Source organism: Nothoprocta perdicaria, unplaced genomic scaffold (assembly GCF_003342845.1).
Source record: "Nothoprocta perdicaria isolate Ctin4 unplaced genomic scaffold, notPer1 scaffold_111, whole genome shotgun sequence".
NCBI lineage: Eukaryota > Metazoa > Chordata > Aves > Tinamiformes > Tinamidae > Nothoprocta > Nothoprocta perdicaria.
The window spans coordinates 2,014,344-2,040,407 of record NW_020454217.1 but is presented as its reverse complement, the minus strand read 5'-3'; the positions used below and the strand labels follow the sequence as shown (position 1 = coordinate 2,040,407).

The 26,064-nt window shown below is 39.0% G+C and overlaps 1 protein-coding gene across 5 annotated transcripts in view; it reads right to left on the bottom strand.

Annotated features, from left to right (window-relative positions):
* Nucleotides 1-26,064, bottom strand: part of CPEB3 (cytoplasmic polyadenylation element binding protein 3) — an 80,560-nt gene that overhangs the window by 13,525 nt on the left and 40,971 nt on the right. For 3 of the 5 annotated variants that reach the window (XM_026051331.1, XM_026051323.1, XM_026051344.1), the window contains exons 5-7: nucleotides 16,888-16,911; nucleotides 12,285-12,452; nucleotides 10,471-10,560 (exon numbers count right to left, since the gene is read on the bottom strand). In XM_026051331.1, coding sequence (XP_025907116.1) covers nucleotides 10,471-10,560; nucleotides 12,285-12,452; nucleotides 16,888-16,911 — 282 coding nt within the window. The remainder of the gene's footprint in view (nucleotides 1-10,470; nucleotides 10,561-12,284; nucleotides 12,453-16,887; nucleotides 16,912-26,064) is intronic. The other 2 variants (XM_026051337.1, XM_026051350.1) reach the window with 1 other exon arrangement.

The following is a 26,064-nucleotide window of genomic DNA, read 5'->3' as shown; positions in this document are numbered from 1 at the left end:
CGTGCCTGGCACTGTAGTTTATAAAGGAAGAGAAACGTCACCCGTGACGGTCCCGCTGTCACGGGACCCACACTGCCACTGTCCCACAGGCACCCGGGCCGCACGGCCGGGAAGGGCACGAGGCAGCGCAAAGAAAACCAGAGAACTGCCCCCTCCATGCGCCAAACACAGGCAGAACAAGTAGTACGTGGAGGGGAAAACAAAATCAAAGCACAGAATATTATTAGGAAGTCCTCACACCACCACTATTCAAAGGATGATTTTTATCTTGAGGCCTGTAAGAGCTGAAGATCAATTTCTATATTCACACTTAAAAACAAGGAAAAGGCAATATTTAGTGAAAACAGAGGTTAGATTTGATGGTGGTGGGTTTAAAAAGAAAAAAAAAAAAAAGCAGACGGTCAGTAAAATGTTTCAGTTTTACAAGCAGTTAATGAATATCAGGCTGAACTACTTGTATTTAGCAAAGGGGGCCTTGTTATTTCCTACAAAGAAGAGAATGAAATCCTTTTCTGTATTCGGAGCATCTCCCAAACTGTACTGTATTTTTGCAGCCTTAAACCTTTATTAGTCTGCTCATCATTACTTGCTTTCAAAAAAATTACTAGAAACGCTGATTTACAAAAAATCCTTAAATTCTATTCTCCTTTAGGGCACTAATAATCTGTTGATCTAAAACAATTTCCACAAAATCTATTTTGGCAACAGGCATCTCTGTACTAAAGCAGGATCAATGGTTATTTCTGGGAGACTTCAATTAAGAAGGGCTTTACTGACCTTTCCTGAAGATAAAAATAAAGCGCGTGTGTCAAAGTCAGATGTCTCTCTTCTCTAATGTTAGGCTTTCTGGATCCCTTATTACATCATTAAAACACTAAGAGAGGTGGAGAGCTGGGGTTCTGCAAATATATTGGCATGCTATCGATACAGCAACCACATTTACAGGAGCATGAAAGGGAATCCCAGCATTTGGAGACTTGACAGAATAGATGCTTGTATGGAAACAGGTACACAGATCTCAGACTATATTGATAAAAGTTTAAATTTAGCACAATGTTGAACAACCTCTCAGACTTACATATTAAAGAATAAACATTTTCAATTCCAGATTTTTTTTCTATTTTTCACAACCTACTTTCCACAATATATATATATGGAAGTTTCAGTGATCTCTTTTCTGAAACAGCCATTCCCTTTACAGTTGCATACTGAATATGTGGTGTGAATACTTGAGTTTTGTCAGACTGCTGTGAAAGCAGCACGTATCTACAGTACCTGTGTAACAGAATCACTCTGGTGCACTGTTTCTGTCTAAGCATTTGAAGGAGAAACTATAAATATAACATTCATTGCTGTTTAAATATTATTTGGTCTTCTATACTGAATTTAAAGCTGACCACAGTAAAGCTTTAAAATACAGCTTTATGTCAAACCTGTATCATTTTTGCCCACCTCGGTCTACCTGTGCATTACTAATGCCTTTACTATTTCCTCTCAATAGAATTTACAACACCTTTAATCTCTTCTGCATTCTTCTTTCCAAATTACTTTTTTTTTCACTCCCAGATATTACATTAGCTTTCCTGCATAGTCCGAAGTAATGGTTTTAGGTTGGAGAACATTGTTGTTTGACTACTGCTGCTGCCCAAGCCTGCCACAGACTAACCAAAAATGAAGAAACTCATTTGAGAAAGAGTTTAGCCAGATACTAGGAACAGGCAGTCATTCAAATTGGAAACAGAAGTATTTCTTTTTCATTTGTGTACTATGTAATGACTAGAGTCAAGGAAAAATATATTTCTCGGTCTAAAAGTCTTCAGCCATTACCCGGGGAAAAAGTACAGTATGAACAGCTACCTAGAAGTATTTAATGAAACTCATTTTAGCTACATTACCCATTATTATAGCAGATTATCAGTAAGAGGCTTCATGATCAGAAGCCATGCGTTCTTCCCTCTTCTTTTCCAGCCCCCATGCAGACACTTTGTAGTAACTGCAAATTCAGTGAGATGCCCACCCCGGCACGGGCACCTCCTGCCAAGGAGGCCACGTGTGATGTATCACCTACCCAGTGACTCAGCTGGATGTAAGCAACCTAAGTGGTTTTATTACATTCAACTGATTACAGTGTATCTTTAGGATTCCCTATTTCCGTATAAAAGGGACATCATAAACTTATCTGAAAGGTACCTTTTTTGGCCAGTATTAGTTCTTCAGGCTACTGCATCACTTAACTCTAATGGAAAACTGACAAGTGTTTAAGTCTGCAGGATGTTCAAATAAGGCAGAACTTTTACTCTATAACTGTATAAGAAATTTTACTGTGTAGCAACTTCACAACAATAGAGTGAAATGTATGGGGACTGTATATAGAAAAGCCTTATTGAAAATTCGTAGTCTATTCTTACTTGATTCTCTCACGTAAGCATGCAACCAAACGACAACAGTCGGTTTATCTTCCCAGCGAGCGGATGTTTGGAATCACTGTTGACACAGAACCTCCCGATTTAAAGCCTACAATCGGCACCAGCCAAAGGCAAATGCGGGAATCCAACTACAAGCAGCTGCACTTTGGACTTTGCCAACCACAGTGCCCTTCAGATGAGTCTTGGTACTGGAAACCCTGCTGTGATCCCAACCCACACGGGCAGCGAGGGAGAAGGCAACTTGCCCCTTGGGCGTATGACCAACAGAGAAGAGTCGGGATGATCTGTGGGCAGAGCTTGTTCTGCAAAGAGAAAGCGATGCAACTGCAGCACATGGCCCTGAGCTTTCCCCAAGGAGCCATAAGGCTTATGAAGAAACCCCTATCAGTAGCTGCAGATGTGAGGCATTCAGCTTCAGAACTGGCTTTGCTGGAACCAACGCTGACGGCCTGCGTCTCCCTCTTCATAAAGCGCCTTACGTAGCAGATCACTCAAAGCAAAATGGAGCCACATAAAACACATTTAATAGAAAAGAAATGCCGAGGCCACAGGCAACAGCACAGGCTTCAGAAGTGCTTAATCACTACAGACACATCAGTTGGGCCTCTCAGAAACCTGAAATTTGTCTGTGGGAAACTGAAGGCCTTTAGATGATGCTGGCCAGCAGAACACAGAGCTACCGAGTTCCCCAACATCTCTAATGAAATAATCCAAGAGTGAGACTGGGACTACGTGCGATTTTTAATATATCAAAACAACCTTCCATATTGACATGTTTAGTAAAGCCATTTTTCTTCTGTATCAAAAACTCTGAACAACCTCTGAACACTGAAGACCTCAAAACTTTTCCAGCAATTTACTGCCAGCGCTGTGAAATGTAGCTACTTCATGGTTAAGTGCATTCGGCCTCTGGACTATATAAAGTACTTTCAGATAGGCTCAGATAGGAAAGAGGTTGGTTGACAGATGTGCACCCTAGGCTGGGATCACAGACGTCACCCGGGATTTGCTTTGGCAGCTCTTTCTGGAAACTCTGGGGACAAACACAGCACAGAGGAGCATAAAAACAAGTTGTTTCTTCGCTGAGTAAGAACTGCTGCCATGAAAAACTGTAACTTGTCTCATCTTCATACACCAAGCACTAAAATCTTCATTGTCATGTGGATAACAAAGAAGTTTACCATTTAAATTAATCATTTTAACAACATGCATTGGTAAAGCAACTGAGCAATATGACTGTCCTTGAACTGCCCCTTACAAGAGAACCTTCCCTGCTGGAGTATCTGCAATATATGAGCAATGAAGAAGACCCTAGATGATGGCAAGATACCAGATTTATTTGCTGTATGACTCACTAGCCCTAAACATGTGCTTCTTTAGAACATCCGGGAAAAACAGGCATTTGTCTGTTCGTACAGGACACAACAATGTATCATCTAATATGATTTGACTAATAATCCTAAAAATGCTATTCATTTGAACAGACAAACTGCTGAAAAAGCCAGGACACTGATAAGTAGCCAATGGGTGGGGGGAAAGAAAGGACAAATTTATGGATAGAACAGATATCTGAATCTGCACAACAGCCACCTTCAGGATCAGAGTCAGAAATTAATGGATCTTGGTCCCATTACCTGCAAATCTCACAAGAGGCTACAGCACTCAGGAAAATGACAGAAGTCTTGTCAAGTCCGAGGCATTACAGGATAATTTCTTACAGAAGAGTGAACGTTGGCAGAAATCAGAGGAATGAGAAACCCTGAAGCACCATTTTTGAGAGCTGCTGACTGAGTAATTGCAGCCCCATCCCTGCTGCTCCCACCCCCAAAAAAGTGCTAAAAAGGAGCCAAAGAGGTAATTGTGGACATGACATTTGTGATCTTTTGATGGGAAAAAGCTTTCCAATGAGAGATAAAGATAGGAGCAAAGCAGGCAGAAATCTTTTGGAAAAGCAAGACTTCACTCTAGTAAGAGCACCTGCTGTACACTAATGAGGAAGGTGTAAGTTGTTACAAAGCGCATTTACTCTTTTCCAAGAAACTGAAATCTCATTCCTGAGTTTTCACTCATGCCTTCTAAAATTGGGCTATTCTGGCTCTCAAAACAGGGTTTTCAGTAACAACCTGAACAACCTGGGGAATATTTGGCTACAATCACAATGTTCTTCTGGTGAGAAACAGCAACAGTTATTTGGTTCCTATAGTCATACACAGCCAGAGAGAAGTGTCTTTCCTACTGAACTCCTGTGGAGTCCATGAGGGCTAATGCCCATCAGAAGAGATCTGGTCATCCCTTCCCTCAGGCACCAGGAGATGCTGACCGAAGAAGGCACGACAAAAGTTTGCTAGGAAACTGTGATTTTGTCAGGATTTAAAATAATAATATCTCTTGCAATCTAGCAATTCTGAAACATCCTGAAAGCGGGGAGAGCGCAATCCTGCAAAGCTACCTCCGAATCAGATTTGTTCTGCTTGGGTTTGATTTTGCAAAAACATCTTTATATTTTGTTTCATCGGAGTCTCATTTCCCCTTAGAGAAAGAAACAGCAAATGGTGCAGCACTGGGGCAGGGCCAGCTGCTCACTCATTCCTTGGGCACCGGCAGAGCAGTCCCCCAGTCCGACATTTCAGGCTCAGCAGCAGCAGTTCAGCACGAGGGCTTAGTCTGCAGTCAGTTAGCACAAGACTGACAGAAATGGCACAAAGGAAGGCTTACCGAAAAGTCATCCAAAGCCTGAAAGAAAATTCTATACTGCAAAAAGACCTCCAATTTCAGTAAGATATTAATATTTACCATGCAATGACATTTTGGATAAGGAGTTTCAAGTCTCTACTCTAGCAAGCAATATAACCATAGTCATTTGGGGGAGGGGGTGGGGGGGAAGGCAGAATTAGTTTTAAGACAATAGATTGCTCTGTCAGGACAAGTCACACGTCATCTTGGACTCTAGGTGATAAATCCCTAACACTGTATTTGTCCCCAGAGCTGTTTGCTGCTGCTCCTCTGCAGAAGGTCCCACTCCAGGACGGAGGCCCCAGAGCCCAGACAGCTGGGCCCTGGCCAAGAGCAGCGGGAAGCCCCAGCGAGGGACCCTGGCCCTGCCACACGTTACCTCAAGAGCAGCGGGAAGCCCCAGCGAGGGACCCCGGCCCTGCCACACGTTACCTCAGGGAACATCAGGAGCAATCGCACAGACCCTCCCCCTTTGTGGGGTAAATCCAAGCACGACAGCAGCTTCACGGTGCTACTCTCTGCGATCCCTCATGCACTGTTTTCTTCTGTGTGAGATTCTGTCACTGATTTTCACCCTCAGGGACCTCCTAGGAGCAGTGTGGACAAGTATGTTTATTTTTCTCAAATAACAGAGTAACTGAGGAACAGGGTAAATATGAGAGGATCAGGCCATCTGTTGCACTTCACATCTAAATCAGTTGTAATATCAAATTATTCCTCCCTTTTCAAACCCACACTGTCTAAGCTCTACTGTGCTTCATTTTCTCATTTTTATCCAAACATCACTCTTCCTACATGGAAAAGAACAGAGAAAGATTCCTGCGTAGTTTTGTTGTTTTAAAATGAGTCATGCAGTTTAATTTCTGGAAAAATAATAGTTATATCGAGAGGAAAAAAAAGAAGAAAGAAGAGAAAACCCAAAGAAGCTGACAGTTTAAAGCTTGAAATCTGTCAAAAAAGGAGAACATTTTCAAAACAGCCGGCACGTTCTTTTTAATACGATAAAACGCAGTTAACATAAACACTGCTCAGTTCCTTAGACCTGCAAATGGTCAAAAATGGCAAGGTACATTTTCATTAAATATGAATTACCAGGATTTTGCCAGAGTAAATTGAGATGCCTAAACTAGGACTGCATCATGGTAACAATCAACTGCATTCAACAACACTCGTTAGATTATTTCTTGCCATGTCACAGGTACTCAAAAAACACCATAAACCACATTTAATTCCCAAAACTCTGTGGTAAAAGCCAACTAAACATATTATAAACTGGATATCTTCTTACCCAGGACCAGCACATGCTTTTTATATTTTGCTGTTACTAACATATCCAAACAGATGCTGAAGTCATCTGAAGACTCTTCAAGGCAACCATAATAAATTTGCCTTATTCAGAAGCAAGCATTAAAATCACTGCATGGATGACACCAACATAAAAACATGGTGCTAAGCTTTTCAGTGCATAAGAGAGGGGGCAAAATAAAATGATAAGGCAATAATACAGATGCTCAGAGCTAGAAATAGCAACCTCTTATAGACATTGTCAGCTGTTAACAACTTCTCTTGTCCAAGTGCCTAATCTGCACTTTTAGGGACAAAACAGCTGGGTGTCACCAGCCTGCTCAGCAAACCAAATATTCGGCTTACTGGCAACCAGCTGCACCTCAAAATGGCTGTTTGAGCTATCAGATATTTGGGAGATGTATGACAATACCCTAAAATGTGAAGCGTTGACCAAGCCAGACCTCTGCCTCTCACACGCACGCCCATGTGAGTGCACACACAGGTGCCTTTGTCACAAGATGCAGTTAAGATAATGAAGAGCTGGATATCTGGGAGAACAGGAAAGTCTGGATAACAAGACAATTGGCAACGTGCTTGAGGAATGCGGTGCAGATGCATCCACGCTGATCTGCGGTTTGCCAAGGTCCAGCAGAAGGGCCCACAAAACAAAAGCAGAGGGTCGGGACGGTACCGAAGCCGCCCGTGTGTAACTCACCATGCCAGAGCTGCAGCCCAGCGTTTTCACACAGAACTAGGGCACGTCCATGGGGTCCAGCAGTGAACCTGAGATCACGGGGGGTCTGTAGTGACTACACAGGGCCAGAGGCACCATCCTGCTCCAGACACTCAATTCAGGCATCTTCTTTGTTCAAGCTTAACACCACAGAGCGTTTCTGGACCCCACCTGGTCCTGAAAGCAGCTTATATGACACTAAGTTAATTAAGCACACCTGCTAATAAACTGGATAACAAGGCTTGCTGAATCCAGCCTGACTTCCACTAACCAACCAGATAAACTACTCACAGCAAGGAGTCCAGGTCACTGGACTGCTAAGAGACATTTTGTTGTCACCTTTCTGATCACATACCTTACCACATGAGCCACAACTAAAACTTCTTGCAGTTTTTCTGTTGCTTGTGCTAGGAAAACTCCATGTGTGTGCTGTGAGCAACTAATACGTGGAGGCCAACAAAACGTTCCTAATCCTGTGCAGTCACAGGCTATTCATACATTGCAGCACCACAGTAAACACTTGGCAAATGCCCTTTTTGCCAACGAGGCATCGCATTTTTCACATGAGCCTCTTAATCTGCTCGAGGCTGGAGCAACGATAGGACCCGGATGCTGCTATGAAGACACAAACCCAGTGTAAAACTCAGCTGACTGCTGACCTCTGACAAACAGCCTGCTCCAAATGTGGAGCTGAATGCTTACAACAGCCAACAAAAACCCAAAGTTGCTCTGAGAGTCCACAGGCCTAAGCCCACAGAAATGAAGGAGTAATGAAAAAGGCTACTATCAAATGGGCCCTGAAGCCTGGCTGGGGTGAAAGGAGGTTTTCGGAAAAGCACAGGGTTCAGCTTTACTGCCAGTAGGGAAAGCTCTAATAAGTGGGAGAAACTTCACAGCTCAGACGTTATTAATGGGTAAACACAGATTAGCCTCTGCATCCTCCCACTGCATTCCCACAATCCATTTTGTTTTGTTTTCCCCCCAGGATTGCTAGAGCACAAAAGTAACTTTCTGCTCCTGTGTAATTTATTACGGGCCTTCTTTTCTGGTCTGATTTTCAGATTTTCCATTTGAAAGAATCATATTCAAAATATCAGAGAATTTACACATTAGCAATATGACATGGAAGAGCTGATACTAGAGAAAAAGAAGGCAGAACTTTTTAACTGGTTACTTAACTTCTGAATAAATAACTTCTGAATCTCACTGATTTTTTTACCCAAGGATAATTTCAAATATTCCCTTCACATTGCTGCATTTTAGGGAAATACCTGATAAAATAAATCAGAACAGATTAAAGTAAAAAGTTTTTTAAGTCTGTTTTAGTTCTAAAGCAGTTTCTAATGAAAAACAGAGATGGAGGCATTTTATTACAGTGTTTCTGTCAGTATTTCCATAATAACTTTTGAAAAAGAAAGTATTCTTCATATGTATAACAGATCAAAGAGAAGAAAGTATTTGCAATATATGCTCCGACTTCACCCACGGACTCCAAGTAGTAACATTTCTATGTTCTATGAAGATATGATATATGGGACCACAGTCAATCAAGGGTATTTGACCTACCATGCTGAACATGCCTCTAAGTGGATCTCAGAGACAGGAATACAGAGCCTATGATGCTGAAGCCCTGATTGATAACTCAGAAGTCAGTTATAAATAAATCTGGAACAGTTGGGATTGACTGTTGTTTAGCACTTTCAGACAGACATTCAGGGCAACTGGCAGGGGCTTTGAAAGCTGTTTCCTATATTAGAAGCATGACAGAAATAGAGGAGAGGCTGCATTCCCTTGTCTTCTGCTAAAATAGCTCTGACTCAAAAACATTTCTGCAAGTTTGGCGAGGCTTAACTACTGCACCGTCAGATGCAGAACAAATTCAGTTCTAATTACAAGTATCATGCCAATCTGCCATATAACATTGTTACTTATTAACCTAATAAGAACAGTGAGATAAACTGGATAGGACTAGCAGGTATCAGGGACAAGCAGAAGCTTGTTTTGTAACTGTTTCTAAAACTTCTCAGTGAAGATGCAATCACACTTTCCTAGCCAGAAAGACTATAAAACCAAAAAAAAGGGTAAGTATACCAACTATGTCAAGAAATACATGCAAATATTTTATTTATGCAACAGCACATGTTGCATCATAACTATGGACAGGAAGGCTTGGTTTTGAGAGGGGAACAGGAAAGAACAAGCATTATTTTTTTTGTTCTATTTTCAAGCAAAGTGTCCTAAATTGTGCTTACAGGGGAAGCTGCTGTCACAAGGCTATCTTGCCTCTAGCTTTCAGGTAAGTATAGTGGGGTCTTGTTTATGGTGTTTTTCTATGATCAAAATATCCATAAAAATACTGTAGCGTTTGCTAGTTCATTGGCTGAACGCTCTATTGTGCTGCTAAATTACACAGTGACATTAAGGAGCAATTAGGAGTTCTCAGGACCAATGAGAGCAGAAAAATATCAATACACAGATCCAAAACTCAATGTCTAACTTCATGCTCCTGTTTCAGATCCATAAGTGAACTCAAATGATACACAAGACGCAAACTTGATTGAAAACAAAATGGATACTGAACAGTACTTACAAATTCTTACAAGAGGACGGGAAACAATAAAAATCAATTGGCTTTAACAAAGCAAACCTGTTTTTTTCCTCACCCAAACCACACCTGCATAGCATTTTGCTGACAGATAAACGACTGTCCTACCTGCACTTCAGGTCACCCTGAAAGAAGCAACTCCAAACTAGAAACTCAGTGACCATGGGGCTCAACACCAGCCCATGGCAATTTTGCAGCCTCTCAGCAGAAACCAGTGCTGCGGTTCAGCACCCAACCAAGCGCTGACACAAAACTGCTGGTTCTGAGCAGGATCACAACTGCTTAGCAGACTTCCTGATGAAATGCCACGTACCCCATCCACCGGCAAGTTTTAGACCACGAAAAAAATATCCTGTTTACACAGTTGTTCCAATAGTTTCTACAGAAAACACACTGCAGTGTCAGCATTGGAAAACGCTTGCAACTTTCCTGCTAAAGTTAACCTAATATAAATTAAGGCCCAGTTCACGAATTCTAGGCTCAACTCTTTTCGCAGCTGGAGGAGCATACGCAAGACCACACCTTGTTCATTAAACTATGTTTCTCCCATCATGACATTTGCTAAAAATATGCTTGTTGAAAGAGAAAGAATTCATCAAATCCTTTCTTTGTCATGCATCTCCACATTGCAGAAATAGTTTCCCTTTACTAGAACAGTCTGCATACATGTATTTCAAGTTAATTACCTTTAGGTGGAAAATATGACTTGCTTTCAGCTTTGTGAGGCCAGTCCACCACAAGAGGTCCAAACCTACGAAAGCTGGCAGTGATCTCATCTACAAAAAACAAATGAGGCACCTTAGAGAGAATCCAAAGACTGACAGTGGTAAAGTCAACATTCTAATTTAAAAAAAAAAAAAAAAAAAAGATGGTTTTCCATATCTTTTAAAAAACAAGGAAAACTGAAATAATATACATATAAAATGTCTAAATGTTCTTTCACGTCTGTGCTCTATTCTGCTACTTAAAAAGGGCTTTGCCTGCCATTAATGCAGGGTTGCAGCATGATTAAATGCAAACATGATCTATCAAAAGTGAATATGCTTCAGCTGTGGTCTGCTTCTAATGATAGGCACAAGCTGGGTCAGATGCAGCCACCTGGGACTGATGGAAGAGCTGCATGTCAGCATGGCCACTCCTTGTTGCATGACCTAGAACACAAGCTGCATCAGATGATATGAATGTGGGGGCTTCACCTTCCTCTCTCCCCTCTGAGAATTTCCCTTAAATTAACAAGTTATTACTTGGCTTTTGAAACATTAAAAAAAAAAGAAAAAGAAAAAGGAAACACATCTCTAAAACCTTTCTACAGGACAATTTTGTTTTATATGCGGGTGTTTCTGGAAAAAGCAATTTCAGTTCTGCAAAAATTTTTTTAACACACGTGATGCATTTTAAAGAAAGAATCATTTTCAAATTGTGTCTAATGTGATGCTAGGTAAATGAGAGTGACAAACCATCCGTGGGAAAAAAAAAAACAAAAAACCAGTCTGAGGAGAAAGGAAGTGGTTTCCCAACTTTTTGATTGCAATTCGAGATGCGGCCAATTTATGTGACCCAACAAACTGCACATCGGATACCTAGAGCCACAAAACACACACACACAGAAAGCTCAGAAGCTGAAGGGAAAAGGTGTTATTGTAGTACGTGTCTCATAAGGAGGGTAATAGCTCCCAGGTGGCTCTAGGATGAGGCTGGGTGTCTATTTTGGTTCGGAGTGCTCAGCAGCGCTCACGGCAGTGGTACCTGTTGACTTGATTCTGCCGACAGCTGCGGATGGAGATTTCCCAGACCCCGTTTCAGCATCCTTGCCACTCGCTGTGACACGGGAACTGCATTTGAGTTGTTTGTGACCTACAGGCTGGCCAACCCACCCCATTCCTTTATGGAAACTATGTGTTCAGGCTTTGTAAGGCTGAACCACAGTGCTGATTCTTTATTAAAACTGTACATAGTTGAAGCTTTTAGCAGAAAATCATGTTCAGTGATGCCTTCAGGCTGGGTGGGAGGAGTGCTGACATGTACAATTAAAGGAGGTATGGACTGAGAAAATGACTGTAAGCTAGTTATTATTTTATAACCGTATGAAATGACCTGCATTTGTCAACTGAATCACTATATGTAGGTTGGAGATGAGAGCTGGTTAATTAAAGCCCAATGTATTATTATTATTCACAAAGTATTCAGAGTACACACAACTTTTAAAATGAAAAGGGACAGACTGTGGAAGAATGATAGCGCAAATTTCCCTTTTTCAGTCTCCCACTTCACACACAGACAGGCACTTCTGTCCTTGTCCTTTCTTTCTATAGTACAAAAGAACATCAAGCAAGTTCTCAGATCCAGGGGAGGGGGGATGGAATTTGGTTTGTTTTAAGCAATGCCACAAGCACTACAAGTGACATACCTGAAAAACACACTTGTTTTATAAAAAGCTGACCTTGCCTAAGCAATCACATGAACGCCAACTCCCCCCAGCATCACCGCTTATTCACAGTACCTTCATCAATGTCAGGAGGAAGACCTCCAACAAACACCTTTCTAGAATAGCGTTCCACTCTTTCACCATTCTGACAGCGCGTTGGAGAGCTGAGCCCCGACGATAAAGACTGATCACCGTGACTGTCGTCTAGGAAGCCATCTTCAAAGGGAAAGAGTGAAGACCGACCTGTAACAGATTTTGTGGCATCTATAGTTAAAGCTATTTTCTAGAGAAATAAATCTTTCAGTAAAAACTTAAGTGTTATAACTTCCTTTTTTTAAGCTTCTGATTTTAACAGAATTTTGCTTTAAAAGGCTCAATTAAGTACCTCGGTAAGCCAAATGATATGTTCATTAGTATTTCTTACTTTTTTCCAGGCTTTTCCAAGTATTTAACTACATTATCCTTAGTAGACAACCCTAACCTAGCTTTAAAACAGAGATTCTTGTGAATGTCTAAAAAATCTAAAAAAAAACAAGTTATGTAATTACATATGATTGTGACATGTATGTGTCATAGCCACAGAAGGAACCTTTGTAAGATTTCTCCTTCAAACCAATTCGGAGAGCTTTCAGTCTTCAAGGGCAGATCTCAAAGAGCAGACTGCTCAAGCCACTGCTTGGAGGGTTCCAGCCACAAGGCTGCATCGTCTCCTCCTCCTGGGAGCAGAGAGGCTCAGGCAGAGCAGGGCAGAGGGGCAAAGAGCAAAACAGGCAGAGAAAAGCTCTGGAGAGTTGGTACTACGCAGGTGGGTGAAGCAAGCAGCTTAGCTAATAGGATCCAACCTTTAAAAGACTTACTAAATAAACCACAAAAGCTTACATTCTACCTGAAGAGAAAAGATGTTAACTGGGACAGCCTGTTAAGCTGCTGCTCGGTGTTGAAATACACTTTCAGTAATGAGCAAACACAAACCAACATAAATGGCTGCTGTTCACCGGATTGATGAAAATACATAATTTATCCGTGATCACCTGATGCAACTAACCTGTTATTGACAGAGTATGCACAAATTGCCTTAAGAACAGATATTAAAACAGAAGATAGGAAGAGTAAAGTAGTATTCAAAGGCTTTATATAAGGAGTACTATAGATCATGCCAACTTTAGTGTTTATCTCCCCATACCTAGGCTGAAAACTAAATCCTTTAATATAGAGAGAGATGTAGAACTGGAAACCACATCTGAGCTCTGAAAAGGCTAATTACCCCCTCATATCATGCAGGATTGCTTCCAGGGTGAAATTATAATTGATACAGTTTATAGAAGATTAGAAATATACATATATAATATATATAATTAAATATAATACACAAAATTAAATTCCAAAATACTGAAACATATGAAAGTGACTTCCAGAAAAAGTTAAGAAGAGTTAATCTATATACTGGTATGAACAACATATGGACGTACAGGAAAGTAAAAATGGGAGCAAGGAGAAAAATCAAGATGTACAGTGACAGGCTAGACTAAAAAAATGCCTATTCTGGGAGCATCAGCCACAGAGACCTCAGTAGTAAAGGGCAGATTACAAAAAGAAGCAGTAATCCTATTTATGGAGAACAAACAAATGAAAACTAGAAAGATGTTCTGACAAACAACGAGCACCAGCCTGAGCTTTTAGGAACAAGCAGGTACAAGAAAAGGAGTAGAGCACACCGAGTGCATGATGTTGACAGATCCTAGGTGTAAAACCTACTGACACGCTCCATTACTGTGCTTGGAAGCACCAACATGAGAACACGGCAAATGCCACAACTGAAAAGGGACTTTGAGAGGCTGCCAGTCAAAGTCTAGAACAAGTAGTTGTCTGGAATGGTGGCGTCATGACATCAAACATGACAGACTCTTCTTGCTGCATTGCTCAGGAACACACTGCTAGCTCATGTACATCCACACACACATTCTTGTGTAAGAGCACATGCATGAGGAAAATAATAGGGAGGCTAAAATAAGGTAAGAGAATAAAATCCAAAAACCTCCTGAAAAGTATGCAATTTGAAATATGGCATTGCTAAGAAGCTAAATAATCTGTTCTAATGCATTTTCCCTGCAAACTTACCTTTGCATAAAAAATCATTAGCCATTAATAGAAGCTGACATATCAAAAGAGGACAGACTGCAATACAAGAGATGATCTAAAACTTTTTAATTAAATAAAATATACAGGTATTTAAAATTATAAAAGGCATGGAGAAAAGGAGCTAGGAAATGATTGTTCATCATCTCTTCCACACAGCAGAGGCTTTTTAGGATGCTAGGAATTTTACATGGGTTTGGAAAATGGAATGAGCATGAGCAGAAGAAAAACACATCCTGTAGCAATAAATATCGGGACATCAACTCAAAAAATCCCCAGAGACAAATCTCTAGGGGAGTATTACGGGAAGGCTTCTCTAAACGCCCTGTTTCTATATGCTGTCTTCCTTCACCTGGAATGTACAAGCTGTCACTGTAGGAGAACAGGCACTGGGCTGCCTTTCCATGGCTCTGCTTACACATCTGATAAATTGCTGAACACAAAAAGCAAGACACCTGCAAGAGCATGATTCAGCAGCTCTATGCAAGTCTACAAAGAAAGGGCTCACCTCTCAAAGAGACCAGGGGATCGAGTAGAACACAGACAGGCTACTGCAAACCACAAGGAACTTCTGACAAAGCCTCTTCTCACTACAGATGCTTAGTCACAGTGATAAGATCAAACACTAATATTGTCAATTATAATAAACACTAAGAGGAGTCCCTGCCCTGCTCTGCCTCCAGGTACTCCAGGTATTACCACAGCACACACAGTAAAACCAGTAATAAAGAGGGAAACATGAGACCATTTGACAAACAAATCTTTTAAAACAGACTATGGTAGAACTTCACACCTAAGGTAAGAACGCTCAGAGCAACATTATAAAATTCAAGGTAATGAAAAAGCATGAATGCCACAGACTTAAATACAAGTAGGGCAAGTCACACAATCCCTAACATAGATGACAAGACAAAAAAAAAAATCTACTTGTTACCACGGAAAAGACAATTTCACACAGAAAAAAAATATTATGGAGTGAAACATGCTTTTTAGAAGTGTAAAAAAATACTGAAAGTCCAACACATTCAGAACTTGCTTGCCCTGTTTTGTTACCACTACGATTTGCGTAAGACGCTCATTTTACAGCCTTGCATCCATCAAATTACTGCCACATCACTGTATTTCGCTTGTACAAGTAAGTATGAATTGCAGTAAGTGAATTGTGTCCAACTGATTCCCAAATGCTCCCCCATTTTGGTGCCATTTGATCAATCTGGAAACATTTGCCACAGTCTTACAACAAGATTAATCAGGGTTCCCACTCATAGGGAGGGTATTTTATACACTACAGTCTTTCCAGGTGGTTTCAGTACCATGGAAGCACTGCAGAAGCATTGGGATGCTTTCAACACCTGTAACAACCACCTCTTCTCTGAAAAGATGCACAGAGGAGGGGCCACCAAAAATTATATTTTAATACTACAATATTTTTTAAATATTTTTACTATTGAAGAAAATACAAATATTTGAATTTGAACAGAAAGAGTTCAAAAGCTATATTAAAAACTGCACCAATATAGTCTGTACAGCCTGCTACAGCTCAATCTCTGTGTATGTGCGAGTTATAAGCTAGTTCCAGGCTATCAATTTTCTTGAATGGCTAATTTTGTCTCTAAGTTTCCTCACAAATTTGATGCATCTCTAGACTGCAGTGAGGGGGGAAAAAGACATTCAAAGTGATACAAATCATATGGTTAGCTGACAGAAAAATACATTTTTCATTCATTTCTCTCATAAATCAAAAGAAGAAACAATGAAATTTGGTGCCAAAGGGCCTAAAGCACTGCCCAATTTTCAGTATTAAAAGCTGCAGTGCTCACTGTTATTTTCTCCATAAAGAGCTGCAGCACAGTATATAAAAGCAAGATAAATCAGTAGCTTCTTTGGTGTCATTAAGCTTGTTATGCCCATGTTCATTAATCTCTCAAAACAAACTTACATGCAGCACTGCACTACATTTGTAAAATATATTCAATCTGTTTTTATTTTTAAGGGTTGCTTAAACAGTGAAACACAATTAAAAGGTGCTCAATCAAGTGTTATTTCTTTTCCTTTTTCATTATCAATATTCAGTGCTGAGGCCAATTATTATTATTGGTATTCGCCACGTTCCACCAAAGGCAATCCAGTGCAACAGCTGAGTGTAATATTCAGTGAAAGAAAAGATGCCTCATCAAAGAAAAGTACTTTTGAAGTGTTCAATGAACTAATTAAACATAACACTTCTACCAAAAAAGAAACCTGAAAACAATCCTTTTCAGGATCCTACACATTTAAACTCATAGTTATTCATCACACAAAAAAAACCCTTTACATTTATTCATTTGTCAATTCACTAACAGAAGCAAAACATTTCAAGTTACCTGCTCATCATTGTTTTAAGCTGCTATTAATTGGAGATATTTGCAAATAAAGAATATCAGATTGATTTATAAAAACAACTGATCAATAAAATAATGTTAAAAATGGTAACATCATAAGAAAACTAAATATTTATTCCTCCTACTATTAATCAAACAAAACATTTAGTAAATACTTTTACCTCTTCTCCGCCCATAGCTCCTGGCTGCATGTAAACACAGAAGAAAATTGTCGGTATAGCTGTCATTAGATTTAGCTCCAAAAGCAAAGAAAATGTAACTTCTACTTCTTCTCTTTCTCCCTCCCACCGTAAAGAAGGAAAAGACATTTTTAAAAGTTCAAGATGAATTTCAAACAACCCAGGACAAGAGAAAAGGTTTGAAGATGACACAGCCAGGGGAAAAAAATGAACATACCTGCTGTGCAAGTGTTATATATGTCAGAGTAATTGAAAAAATAAAGCAGGCAAATCAGACTTATAACATTATAAAAGAATTTTTAATTATGGTTTTAAGAAACAGTAAACATCATCATCCTAATTAAAATAATTAATTTCTCATTTTATTAATCAGTTTGTGGATAACATTTTCCAATTACTTTTCAAGTTAAATAGTTAGCCATCTGTAAATGCCAAAATCCTATCAAAAACAAACTCAATATCCAGTAGGTCCAGACTAATAAAAACAGATTGACTTTTTTTAAAGTAACCATCTTTTTTTTTTTTTTTTTTAAGAAATAACCCTCATATACCATTCCAACATGACATTCATCGATGGCAAAATCCACATTGTACAAGTGCAGAAGTAAGCCACAGAGTAATCAAATATTTGATGATATAAACAGAAATGCAAAAAGCAGCCCTTTTTGTTCTGAAGCTTTAGAATACAGGAAAATTACCTGAAAAACAGTATCTTTATACACAGGAACCTCGATATTACAAGAAATATCTGTGGCCTTTGCACATAATGGAATACTTGGCTAAGAGTCACACCAGGCTTCTCCACCAGGAAGCAGGGCAGAGATGGAGCCTGGGCTTGATCCTTCTCTTCTCAAGAGGCACCTTCATGCTTGTGCCCTCTCCCAAACCCACAGGTCTTCTTCTACACCCTATGCAGCACCCCCAGGACTTGCCCAGTGCCCAGGTCCTCCTTGGGACTCTCTCCATTCCCTTAACCACTTCATCCAGTTCTTTCTCCCCACTGCCATACACCAAGAGTCCCTCCTGTAAAACCTCCCTCCTTCCCATCTAGAGATGCAGGTGAACTTTCTTCTGTCATTTATATCAAATGCACGTGTGCTTTTGCAGCTAAACAGGAACCTCTCTTTGCAAAGAAAACATTTCTAGATGGTTTCAAAACTAAGCAAAAAGAAGTTATTCCTTCCTAGGTACTTTATGGAACATCACAGGGTGAAATGTAGCTACTTTAAGAGGCAATGAATGGATTTTACTAAACTGCATTAAACCTGATTGTTGCAGGCAGAAACCTATTGATTGTGCAACTCTGAACCTTACAAGTGAATCTCACTGAATGATCATGATTGCATTATTATTTCTCCATCTCTCTGCATTTTTCTTTAGCTCCAACAAGCAGAATAAAGCTGCACAAACACTATGTCCTAATTTACATGCATGAATTAGAAAGGTACAATGCCTTATTTTTTTCAATCTTTGATAATTGTGGAACTCTCAAAAGTCTGCAACTAAGATGAGCTGTTGCTTCAATGAAACCGAAGAAACTCAATCGAAAGGCTGCAATGTTAACCACAGTTCAAGAAAAGCTGCATGAAACTGAAGAAAAAGAACTTTAAAAGCTTAAATCTGCAGCATCTTATGTGGCAGTCAAAAGAAGGGTTCTTTCTCTGACATAAAAAATACATTTGCATATTTTATAAAGTTTCTAAATTTTACCTCATCAACCAGAAAGCCACCTTTATTCTATCTCACTGCCAAGACTGAGGGCTAGTTCAGTTACTTCCATATTAAGCTGGATAGTTCCAACACAAAAGGGAACATCTGCTTAACAACAGCAAAACATGCAAATAAATACCAGAATTACACAAATGATTCCCCAGAATCATCAAGGTAGGTTTCGGCAATTTATTTGAAAGAGATGAATCTAAGAGAATAGAAAAGAAAGGACTTTGACTAAACACATTCTCACAGACTGGGCATCACCAAGTACGTGTCTGTGCCTCCCATATGCAGGCCTGAATCACGCAGCTCAGCTAGAATACCTGCAAGAAGTCCTAGGAAATGCCCAGCTAGGCAAGCCTAAGGGTCCGTCCAGACAAATACTCTGTTTTCAAGAGGGGCACTAGAAGAAACACGTTAGACTGGCCACTACTCCTCTCTGTCCCTTAGCATCCAGAGGGAGCTGGATCCAAGGCGTTAGGAGGCCACTCATGCTTACTCCTACCACCTGCTCGCAAGGCCTTCAGATCACCATCTGTCTAATGCCTTTTTGAACCTGCTGATATCATCCACTCCCACAAGTTCTGGGGACAGCAAGTTTCAAAATTAGATGGACACTCTTTTGTGGGCTTTAGATGGATCTACTAGAAGTTTCTCCAAACCCGTCTCATTTTGCTGTGGTCCTACATTTCCCTCACCTAATCACCTTCGTTAGGCTAGCTTGTAAGGCTCCACCTCATCCACTGGCAGCCTTCTCCTGCCCAGACTGAAGGTCTCTGCTTCTTTAATCCCCTATTACATGGCTTATGACATACATTTTTCACAACAGATTTCAGTTGTAAGGTAATCGAAAATAAAAATTATTGGCACTTGGCAAAAATAGACAGCAGTGATGACTAGATGGAAATTCAGCCTAGGATTGTGCATTATCTGACATGGCTCAATTAAAGGCTGTCACAGTACATCAGTACAAGAAGGCGTAATGATATTTTACAGCTCAATATCCCCAAGAACCAAGCCTTTTAAGTTACGAACAACATAAAACACCTTACTAAATCTCCTGTTTCCCTTAGCAACAAAAGATGTTAGCCATGTGAAGAAGCAATGAGTTTCCATTCTGTTTGTTTTTTTTTTTCCAATTCCAGTTAAGAGCTTAATTTTTACGGATTAGAAACTGTGGGGAAGAGCTTCCCTGGAAAAAGAGCCAGTTGTACACGGGAGGAAGTTAGTAAAACAAATAAAAAGTATCCATGAAACACAAGCACATTCTTAAAACATTTTTTAACGCATGTGCCAAAGCAGATAGTGAATTATAAGTTAACCATTTATTCTATAAATTAATTTTTCTGTCCTCACAGAGATGTCTTCTCTCTCCCTTTCATTCCTTTATTATGATATGGGACCGATCTGCCCCTTTTATGAGATTAAATTAGATTAAATAGATGGTTGGCATTGCAAGGAAATCATACGTTTGCAAATCCAAAAATGACTAGCTCCAAAGAGCTAGATCTAAACTATTTCCATAACAAAGCTAAAGGTGAACTCGATCAGGATGAAGACATAAGCAACATCATTTATTTATATTATTGCATTTTACAGAAGAGTTAATAGAAAGTGTTTTGAGAATGTTAGCAACAGTTTTTCTTCACTGTTAATGTTAAATCTTACCTTATTCTACCAGTGATATATTCACAATATCAAAGACACACATTTCCCCAAATTTTATAGACATTTCTTAAATACTAGTAAAATAACATCTCTATGAAAAAAAAAAGGTAATATTTCAAAATATGAAATTTGGGGTTAGAAGGGTTAAAAAAAAAGCTTATTTGACAAGACTGGGAACCTCCTTGATTTATAGACTACTGGTATCTTATTTCTAACTTGGAAAACTCATTTGACTTGAAGCATTCAGCAGTTCAGAACAATACTTGCTTTAGGACAGTATGAGTTATGCAATAACATTCTAAATTTGGAAAGGAAAATATGTCAAGCTTTTTGTTTTGAATAGTTAGTCTCTGAAGTACTTCAGAGATCTGGAAGTTTACAACCGAAACAATTCCAGGGAAAACTGAAATAATGAAGTCAGAGAAGGTGATGGAATCAAGGGAAATCACACAATGCATCTTTGCTATAACAACATCTCTGTAGCACACAACTTGAACTCGGTGAAGAACTGTTTTTGTTGAACTAACATTAAAGAGCAAATGAACAGAACAAGCTAGGAATCCTGCTTTTATACCGTTAAAATACTCAGACCATGAACAAGTATTTGTGCAAGTTTAACAAGAAAGCCAGATGCTAGAAGTATATGCAACATAGCCAGAACTTCTGTCATATGCTTTAAAGACTTTGTTTGGGTTATTGTGAATTTCTAATATTACACATATGAATACTGTATCTTTGTAAAGTACTAGACTGCTCTTAAATGAGTATGAAAAATTGAATATGCTCAAGATTGTTTAATGAACTGTCAAAACACAAGAAAAGCTCAGAGATAGGTAAGGAACGTTCTATTTAAAAAGTGGATTTTCACACTGTTGGATGCATATGACGAGCAGTAGCCAAATCTGAAACAAGCTGGCTAACTTATTTTGTAGCAATTTAAAAGTTAAATATGAATTTGTGCTCATAAACAGAGTTTAGAATTAATTCATCATTTCTTTAGAACTTAAATAGCAGTCAAGATTGACAAGAATGTTTTCCATACAAAAAGCAGGCAGATGCTTAATAAAAACAGCATAAATGTACTGCAAATAAAATACTCTTCTTTGGCTAACAATTTCTGGAGAAGAAATAAGCTGATAAAGGAATGCAGCATGATAAAACTGAGCTGGTCAAAACGTGTACACATATGGAAAAATAAGAACTATATTTGGAAGAATAAAGAATTAAACATGGTTCACTATATTAACTTTTGTGTTTCTTGCGTGAGTATGTTTGTACTGAGCACTACATGCATCGAAATTTATTTGCTTCCAAACAAGGTTTTCTATATATTCTATCATTTGTAGCGCACTCCTCCCATTTTGCCCAGGATATCATTTAAAATTATTTTTGTTCCAGCATTTTTCAGTGTCGGAGATTCAGGGGCCTATTTTCAGTGATGAGCAATGCAGCAGAACAGCTTGTATAGAAAAATACTATTCTTTCTTTCCCTTTTTGTATGGCTGCCCCAAGGAATAACTTTACAAAAGACAAGACTTCTGACCTCTACCTTTTGTAAGAGGTTTTTGAAAGAAAGGATTAATGCAAGTAATTGGGATTGACATAAGTGACATAAATTGTTGTTCATCTCCGAGCAGCTTCACAAGATGGGTCTCAATCTCCACTGAGATAGGCTGGATGTACAGATGGGTGTTAGGATAATTTGGTGATATCGGCCTCAACAGTCCCTTCTGGCTCACTTCTCAATGCTAGCAGGGCAAGCGTTCCAGCAAGCTCCTTGCCAACACATGTTGGCACGTCACCAGTTCCACAAGCTGAACCCCATCACTGATGAAAACACAATCTACGTGCAAGCTGTATGCAGCTAAAGGTCCACACAGCAGCCCTCAAATACTCCATCAAAACATGTGAATTCCAAAACATTTTTTTAAGCTGACATTTCATACCAAGAACTTTTTACCCAACAAGGCCACAGCTCTTCAGGTACGTGTAATGGTTTAGCATCTGTGCAGGAGGCAAGACTTACCTATTTTTATTGTTTGGTTTGCGTTTAGAGGTAGATTAATTATAAAGCTCACACTCTTAACAGCTTGGATGATGGAAACTACCTTGGTATTACTTCTGATCTACTGAATCTAATCCCTGACTACAAGTCTCCTCGCTTTTAGCATCATGCATAAGGGTTATGGAAAAGTTTGGCAAGGCCTGATCATAAATGCTGCAGAAACAGATGGCACTCGCTCGCGGTAGAGAGGACTGCACAAGTGAAAGGAATGCACACTGCCGAGGCTGCGAAGCAGCAAGAGCTCGGGAAAGGAAATGAGGTAGCAAAGAGCTAGAAAGTGGGATTAAAAGGAAGAAATGTTAAGAAATCTCTCTCTCCTAGAAAAAGCAGTTTTAGCAGCTGAATCAGAACTCAGAAAATGCAGACGCTACCATAAAAACTCGATAGGCAGAAAGATGAGAGAAGGATTTCTAATTGCTGTCCCCATGGATTTTTTTAAAAATGTTTTATTAAGTGCCTATACAAGGGACTTTGAGGTATCACTGACTCCATTTCCTCAAGGCAAGACCAGGGCTATCTTTTGCTCCTAACACGGGTTTATATATATTTAACTCTGAAAACCTCATAAGGCTACGTATACAGTGACAGTTTATGTACTCTGCGCTACTTATGAGCCCTTTGCTATTCCATCATCCCTCCAATTAAATAAACTCCGGCTCTTCACAGTTTAACTAGATTTTGCTTTCAAATCCTTTATATTATTCTCTACATGAAAATGAATCACCAACAGATCAGTAACCTAATTTTATAGCAAATTCAGGTGTCAGCTTTGGACCTCTAGCCAGTAAGTGTCCTTTACTACTCGGGGTAGAAATAAATAAATAAATAAATAATAAAGAGCGAGCGCGCACGTGAGAGAGTAAAAGAGTAAAAGAGAGAAAGACGAAAAAAAATATTAGAAAAGAGAAACACCTCTGGCAAGTTAACTGTGTGTTCACGCGTAATATTATCACTGTAAGAAACATACTTTTGTCAACTACTAAATTGCCACTAAGCTACTAAGCTGAAGATTTTACAGGACAAAAATAATTCAATAAATTTCCTAGAACTGCTCATTTCAAGAAGTACTGGACAAAGCCAAACTTTAAAAGCCATAGAAGCAAGTAAATACAAAATTAAATGGTTTCTCTGACATTAGATTTTCTGTCACACACAAACACTTCTCTGTGTAACTATTATTTATATTAACAAAACCCAAATCTTCATACAAACATCAAAAATGTTCCCCCAAAGTAATACCTCAACAAACTTCTCAATCTATTTTATTCAGATCAAATGATTAAATTACACTTCTGTGAAAAACAGAAAAGACAATTGGAAGGGGTACAAACAGTAGCAGGCCTCGCAGATGACACATGTCCAGATGGAGCATGTGAAACTCAACCGCAGTGCAAAGTCACTGCATATGGGATCTTTAGGAAAAACACAATTCTAGCACATTACAAGTTTGTTTTTAAATCTACTTTTAGCACAAACTCATTTTGTAAAAGCTAACAGGAGACCCCAATAAGAAGCCTATAGTGCTGGGCTTCTTTGGGGAAGATCTCACACTCTAGTTGATTCCCCTTCTCTCTTCTTATCGCACCCACCACCCTTGCACTCGAGTTTGCTGTTGGCTTTTGGAGTTCACCAGAAGCTCTGGCGACAGCTCTCCAAGCAGCAGGCAGCTCATCACTTACTTCTAAGATATCTACTTAAAGGGGTATCTGGTAAGTCAAAGCCCAGCTTCCCGTGACATGGCCAAGAGCTGCAAAAACGTTTGTTTGCAAATGGAAGCAAATGCTAGCAAGAAAAGGGGACAGAGGAACCCATTTTAATTAAGGCCAGCATATTAACTTATTTTCTATTTTAATTAGCACTGCAAATATTAACTAAAGCTGTCCCAGTCAATACTTGGTATCTACAAGATCATAACAAATTTATACAAACTAATACAAATCAGTAATTCCATTTATGCCACTGCTAGCCATTACAGTATCACATTAGTCTAATAAGTTGCTGTCACTAACGTTCTCTTAAAAAAAATCTTGTATCTTTATCTCAAGATCAAGATCATATTAAAACAGAGTTTGTAATCAAGCAATGATATTGTTATCTTGTATTTTGAGTGAAGATTTTTTTTAAGATGAAAACTAGTTATGCACTAATAAATCCAGACTTCTTGTGTAAGTAGTAACAAAAGAGAAAGTAGTGTACATAAATTTACAAAAATTACATTTTATTTGGTATTAGCAAGTTTTTCAACAGTTAATATGTCCCCAAATTTTATCTTTCCCTCTTCTTGTCTCAGTATTTCCAGATTTAAATATTTTCATTTTGATTTTGCTTATAAACTCTTCAGGATTAGGCTCAGGTCTCCCTGGATATTTTGTCATGCACATTCCTCAATAAAATCCTAACTCTTGTTTTGGCCTTCAAACTTCACTGTTCTATAAATCTGTTTTTATATATTTACACATGTGTGTGTTTATGTGTGTGTGTATATACACAAGCATAGCCACTAATAACAAGGAAAGTATTCATAGGATTCTTGGGAATTTACAAACACTCTTCTCTATCCCACTGATAATATAGTTTCAGGTACTCAATGCTTCAAAATGATAAAATGACTTAGAGCTTCCCTAAGAGAGATCTTAAGGTCAATTAAATGGCTCGTGTGCCTGCTCTTAACAGGGCAACCCTCTTAAGTCTACCCAGAGGCTCAAGGAGACCAGGTGGGGAAATCCCAAGTTTCCAAAGGTGGTAATCAATACCAGCTAGAGCACATTTGGAAGTGTGTCCATGACATGAGGAGGGAGCAAACAGCTCAACACCACCCAGAATAGCTGTCCTCTTGCTCAACGTTTTGAGTAAAGGTTTATATTGCTGTAGGCAAGAACCAGTGTAATTTCAGAGAGAATGTTACATCCTTAATGATAAAGTGAGCCTTTAATAATAAGTTTGAGGGATTATTAGTGATTCTTGGCAACGAAAAGATAAAAAATGCTTATGTAGTGACTATAAAAATAATGTGAAAGTTGCGTTTTTTGAATTCAGCAGCCACTGTTTGGTCGCATAGAAATTATATGTAGATATTAAAAGTATTGCCATGATTTAGGTTACATAAATTCTCCTTTTCTTCCAAAAGGAGAATTTTTTTCCAAAAATTACTGGGCTAGAATCTCTTCTGGGAAGTTTTCTTTATCCATCTGCAGCCCTTCTGGCAGAAGAAAGAATATTTCTCCTTGGATTATCTTTTCTTATTGTATTTCACCATAGCAAAGAACATGGATCATATGGGAGTTACATAGTTCCAAATTTGGCAGTTTTAGCTGCACATAAAAAGATGTACATGATCAACTACAAGTAATTTCTAAGCCTGTGTACCTAAACACTTGCTTTTGATCTTAATTTTCCAGAAATCTTTAAATAAAAAATTTAACACCCAAAAGGAATGGCTTCACAGTACAAAAGCTCTGGCTTCTAGGCACTTAGTTTGACAAAAATTGTTTGACTTCATCCAGTAAATAATGAGAGGCCGAAAAGATGCAAGAGAGGGGCAATGCAAAAGTCCTTATTTAATGCTGTGTGCTGAATTTTACTCAAAAGAACAATTTTGCATAAATTGTATATTTATGATTCCACATCTGTTAATATTAAACCATCCCATGTTATTTTACATCCTAAAAAAGGTATAAACATATTTTGTTTAGGATCATTAGTTATTTCTGCTA